Source organism: Rhinopithecus roxellana, chromosome 20 (assembly GCF_007565055.1).
Source record: "Rhinopithecus roxellana isolate Shanxi Qingling chromosome 20, ASM756505v1, whole genome shotgun sequence".
Lineage (NCBI taxonomy): Eukaryota > Metazoa > Chordata > Mammalia > Primates > Cercopithecidae > Rhinopithecus > Rhinopithecus roxellana.
The window spans coordinates 79,328,173-79,342,010 of record NC_044568.1 but is presented as its reverse complement, the minus strand read 5'-3'; the positions used below and the strand labels follow the sequence as shown (position 1 = coordinate 79,342,010).

At 46.1% G+C, this 13,838-nt stretch overlaps 1 protein-coding gene across 3 annotated transcripts in view; it reads left to right on the top strand.

The window, feature by feature from the left end:
• Positions 1-4,608: 4,608 nt before the first annotated feature.
• GSPT1 (G1 to S phase transition 1) overlaps positions 4,609-13,838 on the top strand; it is a 48,159-nt gene continuing 38,929 nt past the window's right edge. Inside the window, exon 1 of one of the 3 annotated variants that reach the window (XM_010370210.2) lies at positions 4,609-5,221. Coding sequence is in view for 2 of the 3 variants with exons in the window: in XM_030924696.1 (XP_030780556.1) it covers positions 5,540-5,903 (364 nt within the window). In the remaining variant the exon portion in view is untranslated. Of the gene's footprint in view, positions 5,222-5,292; positions 5,904-13,838 lie in introns of those variants that run through there. The other 2 variants (XM_030924696.1, XM_030924697.1) reach the window with 2 other exon arrangements.

Sequence of the window (13,838 nt, the reverse complement as noted above, 5' to 3'; positions counted from 1 at the left end):
TATCCTTTATAGGTAAATGTAAGTAAAGTGTTTCCTTGAGTTCTTCTTTTTGAGACACAGTCTTGCTCTGTTGCCCAGGCTAGAGTGCAGTGGAGCTCTCAGCTCACTACAACCTACGCCTCCCGCGTTCAAGTGATTCTCCTGCCTCAGCTTCCCGAGTAGCTGGGATTACAGGCACCCACCACCACATCCGGCTAAGTTTTGTATTTTTTTAGTAGAGACCGGGTTTCACCCTGTTGGCCAGGCTGGTCTCAAACTCCTGACCTCAGGTGATTCATCCGCCTTGGCCTCCTAAAGTGCTGGGATTACAGGCATGAGCCACTGCGTTCACCCTGTTTCCTTGAGTTCCATGAGCCATTCTGGCAAATTACCTGAACCCATGGAGGGGGTCATGGGAACCCCCAATTCATAGCCAGTTGGTCAGAAGCACAGGTCACAATGTGGAACGTGTTATTGGCATTGGAAGTGGGGGCAGTCTTGTGGGACTTATCCCTTAAACTGTGTGATCTGTCCTTTTTTTTGATCTGACTGGTTAATGTCAGAATTGAGAGAAATGATTGGTTATCCTGTTGGTGTCTGCTGAAGAACTGGTTGGTGATGGGTAGAAACTCCCCCACACTGGTGGAATACAACTGGCCCTTGAAAAACATGAGCCTGAACTGCCAGGGTCCACTTACACAGAGATTTATTTTTTCAATCAAAGAGGGATCAAAAAGACAGGATTCTCAAGATGCAGGAATCCAAGTGTAGGGAGGGCTGACCTTTCATATACACGGTGTAGATTGTGGGATTTTAGTATGATTGGATTTTGGTATCTGAAGGGCTCCTGGAAGTAATCCCCTTCCTCTACTCAGAGAGGACTGTACTCTGTGTTGAGTGGTGACTTGTGTGTGAGAGTAGGAAAAACTCTGATTTTTCCTAAGTTTTCTAAATTATTAGTCCTGGGATGGGGTGTGTTGACTCATGCCTGTAATCCCAGCACTTTGGGAGGCTGAGGCAGGAGGATCTCTTGAGGTCAATAGTTCCAGACCAGCCTGGGTAATATGGTGAAACCCTATATCTACTAAAAATACAAAAATTACCCGGGGTGTGGGGGTGTGTGGCGGACACCTATAATCCCAGCTACTTAGGAGGCTAAGGGAGAATTGCTTGAACCTGGGAGGTAGAGGCTGTGGTGAGTGAAGACTGCCCTACTGCACTCCAGCCTGGGCAGCAGAGGAAGACTCCATTTCAAAAACTTAAATTAAATTAAATTAAAATAGCTGGGTGCAGTGGCTCAAGTCTGTAATCCTAGCACTTTGGGAGGCTGAGGCAAGCAGATCACTTGAGGTCAGAAGTTCGAGACAGCCTGGCCAACATGGTGAAACCCTGTCTCTACCAAAAAAAAAAATACAGGCCGGGTGCAGTATCTCACACCTGTAATCCAACACTTTGGGAGGCCGAGGAGGGCGGATCACAAGGTCGAGAAATCAAGACCATCCTGGTCAACATGGTGAAATCCCGTCTCTACTAAAAATACAAAACTTAGCTGGGTGTGGTGGTGCACACCTGTAGTCCCAGCTACTCGGGAGGCTGAGAGGGAAGAATCGCTTGAACCTGGGAGGCAGAGGTTGCAGTGAGCTGAGATCACGCCACTGCACTCTAGCCTGGGCGACAGAGCGAGACTCTGTCTCAAGAAAAATTATAAATAAATAAATAAATAAATAAATAAATAAATAAATAAATAAATGAAATTAGCCCTATGTCTCAACAGTCTTAAATGAGTATGAAAGGACAGTATCAGCCAGTTAAATTGATCAAGCACCTTTTATATACCGGGCATTATACTAGGCAGTGGAAATGTAAAGAAGATTAAGACCCTGCCCTCAAGTTGCTCAGTCTTAGCACGACTAACAAGAAGGATTTTTCCCTTTTCTGCTGGAGCTCTGGCAGGTCAAAGCTTTGGAAAACCAATGGAGTGGATTTTTTCCTGAATAACCATAATTATCCTGTTCAGAGACAAGGAAATTAATGACATCAACTGCTTTTCTAAGCAGCAGTCTGAGCAGTTTCTGCCTTTGTCCCTAGAAAAAGAACCAGGCAGAAGGAAACTCTGCTAATTCAATTAGATGTGAAGAACTAACCTGTGAGAAAGCGACCATTCAGTGCTGTAGGGGTGCTACAAAGAGAAGAGCAGTATTGAAAGACAAAATGCTTGGAGAAGGATGTGTAGTTCATTATTTGAGCCAGCTGATTGTGTTGACATTTCCTTAGGAGTGGGTGGATGGGGAGTGAAAATCTGGAAAGAGAAGGCATTTCATTTTGAACACCTTGTATTTTTTCTTGTGAATATAAGGTGAAAATCTTTTATTCAATAGCAATACAGGTCTCGCATTAATGAAGTTCTAATTTTTATAACAGTTGTTAAGTTCTCTGTAAATCTGACAGTCACTTAACACCAACTTTAAAATGGACATTGTTAAGTATGATTCAGTTAGGTCTTCGGGTATAATAATTCGCTATAACCAAAACTTCCTATTAAGCAGAGGCAAACTCGGCCGGGCGTGGTGGCTCACACCGGTAATCCCAGCACTTTGGGAGGCTGAGGCGGGTGGATCACGTTTTTGTTTGTTTGTTTGTTTTTGAGACAGACTCTGTTGCCCAGGCTGGAGTGTAGTGGCACAATGTTGGCTCACTGCAACCTCCACCTCCCAGGTTCAGGCGATTTTCCTGCCTCAGCTTCCTGAGCAGCTGGGATTACAGGCATGTGCCACTATGCCCAGCTAATTTTTGTATTTTTAGTAGGGACGGGGTTTCACCCTGTTGGCCAGGCTGGTCTCGAACTCCTGACCTCAAGTAATCCTCCCGTTTCGGCCTCCCAAAATGCTGGGATTACAGGCATGAGCCACCGCGCCTAGCCTATTTTATTTTTATTTCAAGAGGTTTTTAGTGAACAGGTGGTGTTTGGTTACGTGAATAAGTTGTTTACTGGTGATGTCTGAGTTTTGGTGACTCATCAACAGAGCAGTGTACACTGTACCCAACGTGTAGTCTTTCATTCTTCACCACACTCTCACCGTTTCCCTTGAGTCCCCAAAGTCCATAATTCCCCTAGTTTTCAGAGAGCATGGACCACAAACTTGAAGAGAAACTTAAAACCAATCTCCAGGCTTTTTTTTTTTTAAACATGCAGAGTGCTCATCCGCCCAAGTGGTATTTGTTGTTGTTGTTGTTGTTATTGTTGTTTGAGACAGTTTTGCTCTTGTTGCCCAGGCTGGAGTGCAATGGCGCGATCTCGGCTCACTGCAACCTCTGCCTCTTGGGTTCAAGCGATTCTCCTACCTCAGCCTCCCAAGTATCTGGGATTACAAGCATGTGCTACCACACCCAGCTAACTTTTTTTTTTTTTTTTTGAGACGGAGTCTCGCTCTGTCACCCAGGCTAGAGTGCAGTGGCCGGATCTCAGCTCACTGCAAGCTCCGCCTCCCGGGTTCCCGCCATTCTCCTGCCTCAGCCTCCCAAGCAGACGGGACTACAGGTGCCCGTCACCAAACCCAGTTAATTTTTTGTGTTTTTAGTAGAGACGGGGTTTCACCGTGTTAGCCAGGATGGTCTCGATCTCCTGATCTTGTGATCTGCCCACCTCAGTCTCCCAAAATGCTAGGATTACAGGCATGAGCCACCGCGCCCGGCCTAACTTTTGTATTTTTAGTAGAGACGGGGTTTCACCATGTTGGCCAGGCTGGTCACGGACTCCTCACCTCACGTAATCCTTCTGCCTCGGCCTCCAAAGTGCTGGGATTATGGGCATAAGCTACTGCGCCTGGCCGGTATGTGTTTTTTCAATCCATAAAGCTTGGTAGTTTCAAATTAAATTCAAACTACTGTAGCCTAGGTCTCTTGAAAAATACTTGACAGCGTCGTTTGTGACCTATCTCATTAGGCTGAGTTCTCCTTTATCTTTACAATACAGATGTTTAAAATTAAAATACAGATCTAGATCGAGATTTTGTTAGCTTTTTTTTTTTTTAAACAACCTAAGGTTGTTCAGAAACATCTATTCTATGTATGTACTTCCTTTACTCTGTAATTTCTAGGCAGATTAGTTGCACCCTGTCTAGACTCCTTTCAGAAAAATACTAACAATATATTTTTCTCTGTCTTGGGCTCCACATGGGTGAATTACAGGAAAACTTAACAGGTACTCAGAGCAACATTTTTCCTAATTCATGAAGAGCCTAAATGCGAACTCTAAGTATTTCTCTTTTGCTTTTGCTCTTTTCCCAGGTTTACCTAATTGCAATCTGTAAGTGTAAGATGCAGTCAATGAAAAGTACTATGGGAATTCTTGAGCAAATCAGACCATTCAAGAGGAAACCACTTCACCTAATGGTGCATAAGGAAGCTGGACTCACCAAATAACCCTGTTAGTTAGGTACAGCCGGATACACCATGGAATATGGCAATCCTCTTTTTAATTTGCAAACCTTTTGGCAGGGAGGAGGAAAGGATGGAAAAATTTGGGTGAAGGCTTTAGATGACTAGTCAAACAAACAGTGAGTCATTGAAAGTTTCCAGTTAACGATCCCTTCTGCCTGGGCAGAGCCTGGGCCCCAGCGATTCATGAGCCACACTGCAGTTTTAAGCTGGAATATCTCACAGTTTTATTGTCTCTTCCACCAAATGATTACATAAAATGAAATCAGCTTTGAAATCGGCACCGGCTTTGAAATGTAGGGCAAAATCTGGCTGGGGGTAGGGAGAAAGAAGGTGGAGAGAGAACAAGGTAGGGAGACTGTGAGGCAGAGAACGCAGGAAAGGTGGTGAAAAGAGAGTACAGGAATTTTCGGGAGCTGAGTGTATTTTTCTTCCCCATGTTATAGATGCTGTCCGTTTTCCCGCACCCTGTGTCCAACAGGCCAGAGTGGACCCCTCCTATGGGCTAAAAGACTCTCGGTCTTCCGCCCAGCCCACAGCTGCACCAACCAGGGCCTGCCCCTGCCTCCCACCCTGTGACAGGTGGGGCAGCCGAGCGGCCACAAGACCACCGCCTCCTCGCGTTGCCTGCCGGGAGCCGGAGCCGCTTCCGGTTGCGCCCAGTCCCTGAACTCCGACTCCCGTCGGCCCTCGGGAAAACCGCAGCGGGGTCGCGCGGGCACTGCCGGAACTTGTAGTTCTGCCTCCCGCCGTGCTAAATAGCCGGAAACGGGGGCGGCCAGAACAGAGAACTACCGAGGCGAAGGTACGGGTGGTGGCGAGGGGTCAATCCGCGCCGGGCGTGGGGTTGGCGGTGAGGCAGTCGGAGGTGGTTAGGTGGGAGGAGATCCGCTCGCAGACACGAGGAGGAGGGTTGAGCCGCCGCCGCCGCCTCTGTCGTCGTCGCGAGTGTGGAGTCGGGACTGGAGCTGCTGCCGCGGCGACGCCGGGGATCTTTGTCGCTAGCTCCCGGCCCTTCTGCCCCGCCGCCTTCCCTTGGTCAGTGCGGCCCACTCCTCCCCGGTCGGGCGCCCCTGCCTCCATTTCCCGCTCTCTGTCTACCACACACACGGCCCCCCCGATCATGGATCCGGGCAGTGGCGGCGGTGGCGGCGGCGGCGGCGGTGGCGGCGGCGGTGGTGGGAGCAGCAGCGGCAGCAGCAGCAGCGACTCGGCGCCCGACTGCTGGGACCAGGCGGACATGGAAGCCCCCGGGCCAGGCCCGTGCGGCGGCGGCGGCTCCCTGGCGGCGGCTGCCGAGGCCCAGCGGGAGAACCTCAGCGCGGCCTTCAGCCGGCAACTCAACGTCAACGCCAAGCCCTTCGTGCCCAACGTCCACGCCGCCGAGTTCGTGCCGTCCTTCCTGCGGGGCCCGGCGGCGCCGCCACCCCCAGCTGGCGGCGCCGCCACCAACCACGGAGCCGGCAGCGGCGCGGGAGGCCCTGCGGGTAAAGGCCCGGGACGCGGGGCAGCCCCGGGGACGCGGGAGGAAGCCAGGCAGGGCGCCGGAGCCCACATGGCGTAGGGGTGCGGCCCGGGGGCGCGCGGCCCTGGGGCCCGCCCGGCACGTGGGGCGCTGACCGTGGCGCCGTCCGCCTAGGTGGGGCGCCCCGATCCCGGGAGCCGGCCTGCGAGGGGCGGCCGGCGGCGGTGGCCGGGCGGGGAGCGGACAGCGGGCAGTGCGCCCAGAGACCCGGACCCGAGTGCCGCCCTTCCGCGCCCCTGCCCTGCTCTGGAGTCCGCAGTTACCCGCTTGAGATGTGAACCGTATGGGACGGAGTGGGGGCCGCGGCGGATGACTCCCACGAGGCGCAGATGGAACCAGGAATCAGTCGGGTGGGCGTTTAGAGATCGGAGGAGTTAGGGAGGACAAATGCCCGAGTTTTCCTTTCACCTTAGGTCCAGCTGAGAGAGCGTCTCCTGCTGCAGTTTCTACTGTTGAAACTGTAACTACGTTTTAAATTATCCATGGCCCTGAACCGTCCTGAAGGGATCCCAAGATGCACTGCAGCCTTGTGATCGGGCAGAAACTTGGCTGTCAATACCAAGATCTGTTTTACCTTTAGCATTGTGTAGGCTTCTAAAGTTTACAAAGTGCCGCAAAGTTAGGATTCCTCACTTAATGTGTGATAGGAGACTATATTGATTTATGTCTTTTTAAGTGAGGCTTACACTTTTCTCCTTTGTCAGCGACACGTTTAGAGAATTTTCATTGCTGTAAAATCGTTGACCTTATTCAGGTTGCTTGGAATAATTCACTGTGTTCGTGTGTCAGTAATTCAGTCTATTTCTTCAGACACTTGAACATTTGTTATAATTTAATAGTTGTCACGTGTCTTTCTGACTGTAGCTAGTAGACATACATTGTGTGATTTCGAGTTAACTTTGGTTTTTAAACATCTTCCAGTACTTAGGGGTTGCTTAAGTGGTAGGTAGCCTGCTTGCAGATGCTGACGTTGTAGGAATATCAAATGAGTGAACTTAAGTATTCTTATAATGGTGCTTACTTTGTGGTAGGTAGCATGCTTTCAGGTACTGATTTTGTAGGAATGTCAAATGAGTGAACTTAAATATTCTCTTCCTAATGGTGCTTATTTTAGGAACTGTCAGTGTTTACTTAAAGAGAAAATGAAAAAGGAAGGAAAAGGCTGAACGTCCTTTCATCATTTAGCCAGGACATTGGTGGGCTGGGTCGTGACTTCCAGCGCATTTTAAGTGAGAACATATTGTTGATTTCTCTCTTTAAAGTTCTGTATTGTGTTATGAGAAATAAATTTATGTTTTTCATATAAAAAAATAAAGTTCTGTATTGTGGTTCTTAGATAAGTGGACATTATAAAAGTGCTCTAGGAGTTTGGTTTCTACGGAAACTTGTCACCGTTTGCTCTTTTGTGGTAAAAGGATAGCGTTTGGAGAAACACTGATGACGTATGTACGTCAACACGGTTGATTTGGTGGTTTTATTGACAATGGCATTTCTTTTCTTTGTGTGGGTGGTTGATGTTTTCTTTTGAGGAGATTTGAGGAGATCGAGCACGTTCAGGGTGGTATGGCCATAGACGATGTTTTCCTTTTGAATAAGGAAGCTTAGCTTGTAATTCTTGACTTAAGCCATTTTGACTGCTAACCTAGTTCACTTCTCAGCTCCTAAAAGTGCCCATTCCCTACCTTATTTTGCAGATTTTGTTTATCCAGCCATTTTCTTTTTTGGCTCTTCCTCCTTTCTCTGGAGCCACCAGCACCACTCTGACTAGACTCAGGACTCTGACTAGACTCAGGATACCATTTACAGCCTGTCCAGCCAGTCATCCGGGGATAACCATCCTTGGTCTAAAATAGTCACTGTTGATGCCTGTTGGTGACTAGGTATTACTTTTTATGCAGGCTTTCTCTCTTCCTCATAGTTGCTAATTTGTAGTTACACCTAATTTTTTTCTCTTTAACAATGCTCGAAGTTGGAGATGTGAAAACCTGTAGGGAAGTAGCTGTCAGTAAGAAAATCCCTACATCATGGTCAGCTTTCTTGTTTTTAATCAGAAAACTATTTTGGTGTTACTGACTTTACCCACTGCTTCTACCAAGATGCCAGTTAATGTTTTTAAAAAATTATCCTACGTAGGATGTCTATTTGGAAAAGAACTGATTTTCTAAATTGAGGTCCAGAGTTATATTGAGACTGTTGGATTGCATGTTCCAGTCCATAAAAAGCCAGCGTCGGATAACAATCAGTGCTTGTAAAAAGCAGGGGGAAAATTAGGAAATAACACCTGGATTGAAATTTACAAAAGGGGAACCAAAAAGTTTGCAAGGTTTTTTTGATAGTGAGGAAGTGGACAATAGGGCTAGTAGCACATTTTGTTCTTTAGTTAAGCCATAGCTGAAATTTGTGGTGGGTGTGTTTTTAAACTGCTTGCCAGGAAAGCTGTTGAAGGAGCCTGGAGAGTCAGACCTTGGGATTCAGTGTTGACCTTGGATATCTTTGAAAACTAAAGAATATAGGTTCCTAAGAAATAATTAAGTGGAACCCATTTAAGTGTAATTAAGTGTAATTCATTTAAGCGCAGTTCTCTAGAGCCAACTAAATTGGCCAGCCAAGAGATTCTCCTTAAAAATTGAGGTCCCCAAATGAATGACAATGTAGAAGACGAAGTGTAATGTGTATTAGAACAAGCATTTTCTCTGATAGGATGTATTTAAGTTGTAATTTGCACCTAGTTTTTTTTTATTCTTAGGTAAGAAACTGTTTTAGTGATTTTTAGGGTTATTTGGACTTTCTATAACAGCCAGAGCTTCTAAAGTAATGATGTGGTGTTCTTTGCATCATCCCACCTTTAATGCCTCTGAAAACTCAATGCCATTAAGAAATAAGCATGGAATAAAACCAGCAGCCCTCGGCACTTACTCAGAGGAGGCACTGTCTCCAAAACTTAGCAGATTGTATTGTGGAACTTGAATTTTAAAGAGAAACATAATGTTTTGTAGTGTTCAGTATTTGCTGAATACCTTATTTATTGGAAGAGGACTTTTTTTTTTTTTTTTTGAGACGGAGTCTCGCTCTGTTGCCCCGGCTGGAGTGCAATGGCACGATCTCGGCTCACTACAACCTCCTCCTCCCAGGTTCAAGTGATTCTCCTGCCTCAGCCTCCCAAGTAGCTGGGATCACAGGCACCTGCCATCATGCCCAGCTATTTTTCTTTTCTGTGTGTGTTTTTGTAGAGATGAGATTTCACCATATTGGCTAGGCTGGTCTTGAACTCCTGACCTCAGGTGATCTGCCCACCTTGGCCTCCGAAAATGCTGGGATTACAGGTGTGAGCCACTGCGCCTGGCTTTTTTTTTTTTTGATTGAGATTTAACTTACACACTGTAAAATTCACCCTTTTCAACTGTACAAGCTGGGCGCATTGGCTCACACCTATAAACCCAACACTCTGGGAGTCTGAGGTGAGAGGGTTGCCTGAGGTCTCTGTAAAACATGGTGAGACTGAGACCCTGTGTCCACAAACAATAAAATACAGCGGGGCGCAGTGGCTCGTGCCTGTAATCCCAGCACTTTGGGAGGCCGAGGTGGATGGATCACCTGAGGTCAGGAGTTTGAGACCAGCCTGGCCAACATGGCAAAACCTGTCTCTACTAAAAATTTAAAAATTAGCCAGGCATGGTTGTGCACGCCCATAGTCCCAGCTACTTGGGAGGCTGAGGCAGGAGACTCACTTGAACCTGGGAGGCGGAGGTTGCAGTGAGCTGAGATCACGCCACTGCACTCTAGCTTGGGTGACAGTAAGACTCCATCTCAAAAAAAAAAAAAAAAAAAAAAAAAGCTGGGTGTGGTGGCATAAGCCTGTAGTCCCAGCTACTTGGGAGGCTGAGGTGGGAGGATCTCTTGAGCCCAGGAGTTGGAGGTTGCAGTGAGCTATGATGGCATCGCTGCACTCAGCCTGGGTGACCAAATGAGACACTGTCCAAAAAGAAAAGTGTACAGTTCAGTGGCTTTTAGTTTATTTGTAAGGTTATGCAACCATCACCACTTGGCAGATGCTTTTTAGAATATTCTCAGTTTTAAGCTGGAACATCTCAGAAGTGACCTCTTCAGGGCCACCAGAGTAGAGAGGATCCCAAATCAAAGTAATGGTTGTTTAATCCAGAAAGGCCCTTACACTTTATTATTATGTTAAATTCTGTCTTTTGAGGTAGATGATAGCTAAAATTCTGTATTTGAGAATCTGTTTTTGAGACTGAAGTGCCTGCAAGAACTGTGTTCATATAAAGGCGTTTTTAGGCTTCAGTGGGACAGCAGATGGGGTAGAGGCCCCCACAGTATCCCTGGAGTATCACAGTAATAAGTGTTACACAGTCTTTCTTTACTTCTCCTGCCATGACTGACTTTTTTGCCTCTTGTTTCATGGTTTTACATGTATGAATGGGTTGAGAGTGAGGATTTAGGGAACAAGCGAAGGCATCATCTAGGGATATGCTGTGCCAAGTTGAGCCGTTGTTTAAACTGTTAGAAATTTTGACTGGAATAAACCCTCTTTGAAGCAGGTTTTACATAGTGCTGTTAGTACATATCTTACTGCATTCTTCTGTTCTTTATTTTTTACCTTTTCTGAAGTTGTACTGCGGGAAAAGACAGCAATTTCAGTTTGGACAAGTTAAGGAGGTAACGTAGAGGACAAACTTTAAGCCTTGATTTGCTTGCTTTGGTTTGCTGGGGAAGAAATGTCTGAAAGTTTTCAGATAGTATTTTCTTCCTGGTTGAAGAGAAAGGAGTGAAAAAGAGATTTGATAGCCTTCTGGGTTGAGTTAGCAGTATTAGAATGGATTTTTTTCCAGAAATGCGTATTTCTGGTTTTGCTCAGATGTATGTACTGGCAACTAATTAACAAACATTTACCAGTCCACTGAATGTAAGGTGCTGTGCTAGGCACTTGAAATAACACCAAGATGAATCCATTGTGGTCCTGAAGGAATCTATAAAGGGATCAGATGCCCAGTGTACTCTAGTGGAAGTCACAGCATGGTAAGTGAGCCCTGCAGAGAGTGTAGAGAGGGTTTTCAGAGCTGAGAACAGCAATCCCTTGTGTAAAACATTGCAGTCTTGTCACTCTAATAAAACTAAAGATTTATTATCTGCTCACTGTTCTTTCTGAATGCCTTGTGTGTATTTTTTTTTTCTGGCCTCCTGGGCCAGAGTTGTAGCCAAAGCCTGAACACCAAGGTTGTGTGTATTTTAAAAACTTTTTACTTATTATTTTTTAGAGACAAGATCTTACTTCGCCACCCAAGCTAGAGTACAGTGGTATGATCATAGCTCATTGTTACTTCAAATCCCTGGGCTCAAGTGATCCTTCTGCCTCAGCCTCCTGAGTAGCTAGGATTATAGGCACCTACCACAACGCCTGGCTAAGATTTTGTTTTTGTTTTTTGAGATGGAGTCTCGCTCTATCATAGGCTGGAGTGCAGTGGCCCTAATTCGGTTCACCGTAACCTCCGTCTTCCAGGTTCAAGTGATTCTCCTGCCTCAGCTTCCCAAGTAGCTGAGATTACAGGCGCCCGCCACCACGCCCAGCTAATTTTTGTATTTTTAGTAGAGGTGGGGTTTCACTACGTTGCCCAGGCTGGTCTCAAACTCCTGACCTCACGTGATCCACCGGTCTCAGCCTCCCAAAGTGCTGGGATTACAGGTGAGAGCCACTGTGCCTGGCCAAGTTTCATATTTTTAAGTGTTTTGAGAGTGCTGAAGATAGAGCACTAGTTATCTTTTTACCGTACTTGTCTATTTCACATTAAACAGCAGTGAGTTCAGTTACTATGAGTCTGGCTAGTGTATCTATTGGGGCATGTTTAGAATTTCATCATTCTACCCTTAGTTTTAAAATATCTTCGGGAGGCAAGAATTTGGCTACTAGTTGAGGGGTCTGAGGTCCTCAGAACAATCAAGAAAATTGACAGATTTAGCTGTTGATTTGTTTCAAGGCTTAGAAGTTTCTGCCTTGTTTTCAGTAGAGCCGAGGATGTAGATTTATATGGCTCCTTTGTAAATGGCTTTGTTTTAAGGAAACCTAGTTGTTACAGTACTGCAAGTTGAACCAGTTTCCCATCATAATTCTACTTTCAAAGGGAGAAGAATACATTAAGGCTTTCTTGAGCACCTGACCTAACATTGGTGACACTCGCTTCCAAACCACATTCCCATTAGGTAATTGTATGTCACTTCACTTAAAAAAAAAAAAAAAAAAAAAAAACCTCATTCTGCAGAATGTCACTGGGTAACTTCCTGGTTGAATATTTCTGTGGAATTCCAGTATGTTACCATACTACTTGTCCATTGCCTTTGGGTGGTTCATTTTGGTAGCAGAAAAATGTTTCTGTTATTTTTTGTTTTCGACACGGAGCCTCCCTCTGTTGCCCCAGCCGACATGGAGTCTCCCTCTGTTGCCCCAGCTGGAGTGTAGTGATAGCGGCTCACGGCAACCTCCACCTCCCGGGTTCAAGCGATTCTCCTGCCCTAGTCTCCCGAGTAGCTGGGATTACAGGTGCACACCACCATGCCCTGCTAATTTTTGTATTTTTAGTAGAGACAGGGTTTCGCCATGTTGGCAAGGCTGGTCTTGAACTACTGACCTCAAGTGAGCCACCCACCTCGGCCTCCCACAGTGCTGGGATTACAGGCATGAGCCACCGCACCCTGCTGTTTCTGTTATTTTTGTACTTTTTTTGAGGCTCTCTGAAATGGTTTTGGTTTGTGTATTTTAAATGTTATTTAAATGGTTTTTTTTGTTTTGTTTTTTTGTTTTTGAGATGAATCTCTGTCACCCAGGCTGGAGTGCACTGGCGCGATCTTGGCTCACCGCAACCTCTGCCTGCCTGGTTCAAGTGATTCTCCTGCCTCAGCCTCCCAGGTAGCTGGGATTACACATGTGCACCACCACGCCTGGCTAATTTTTGTATTTTTAGTAGAGATAGGGCTTTGCCATGCTGACCAGGCTAGTCTCGAACTCCTGACCTCAAGTGATCCGCCCGCCTCAGCCTCCCAAAGTGCTGGGATTACGTGTGTGAGCCACCGTGCCTGGCTTCAAATTGTTTTTGAAGTAGTCAGGATGTAGCTTATAAGACTATCTTTCAGGGTTGTTTGAAAAACAATGGAATTTTAGTTACTCTATGCAAAGTCTAATCAGGTTGATAATGTGGTATTCCTTTAGTGTCTGAATAAAGAGGTTCTTAGAATGTTAGTGCTAGATATGACCCTAGCAGTTGTACAATCTCCTCGTTTTCAGATAAAGGAACTGGAGCCTTAGAAATGCTAAGTAGATGCCGAAGGTCACTCACAGAGTTAATGACCCCGTTGAGTCTAGAATGCAGATTTGCCACCTGCTAGTTTAGTTAGTTTAGTGCTCGATCTGCCACATCATGCTGTTTAATAACCGGGGAGGGGAGGGGGTGGGCGGGGGCGGGGACAGGGGTGGGGAAGGGCATGCTTAGAGCTGATTACTACAACCAGCATGTGTTTTCTGACAGTGGCCTTGGCATTTGCCTAATGTTTCATTCTTAAAGGTTTTTGAAATTATTTTGGGGCTTTGAAATGCTTGCTGTAATAAATTTATTGTGCAGTTACCACCACTGCTTAATATCCCCTTCTCAGTTATTTAGTCTTCACAACATTCTCTTGAGGTTTAGGTACTGTTGACCCATTTTACAGATGAGAAAATAAGGGCTCAGTAAAGCTAAATAACTTAGGTCACATCCATGAGAGGAGCGAGGCTTAGAATCTAGGTCATTTCAAAGTTTATTCTAGTAGTGACTGCTAGTGCTTTCCCTGTGATTTTGTATTAAAGTAGACCGAGACTCTCCAGAAACTGGGCCCGTGAGCTTGGACTGTGGCA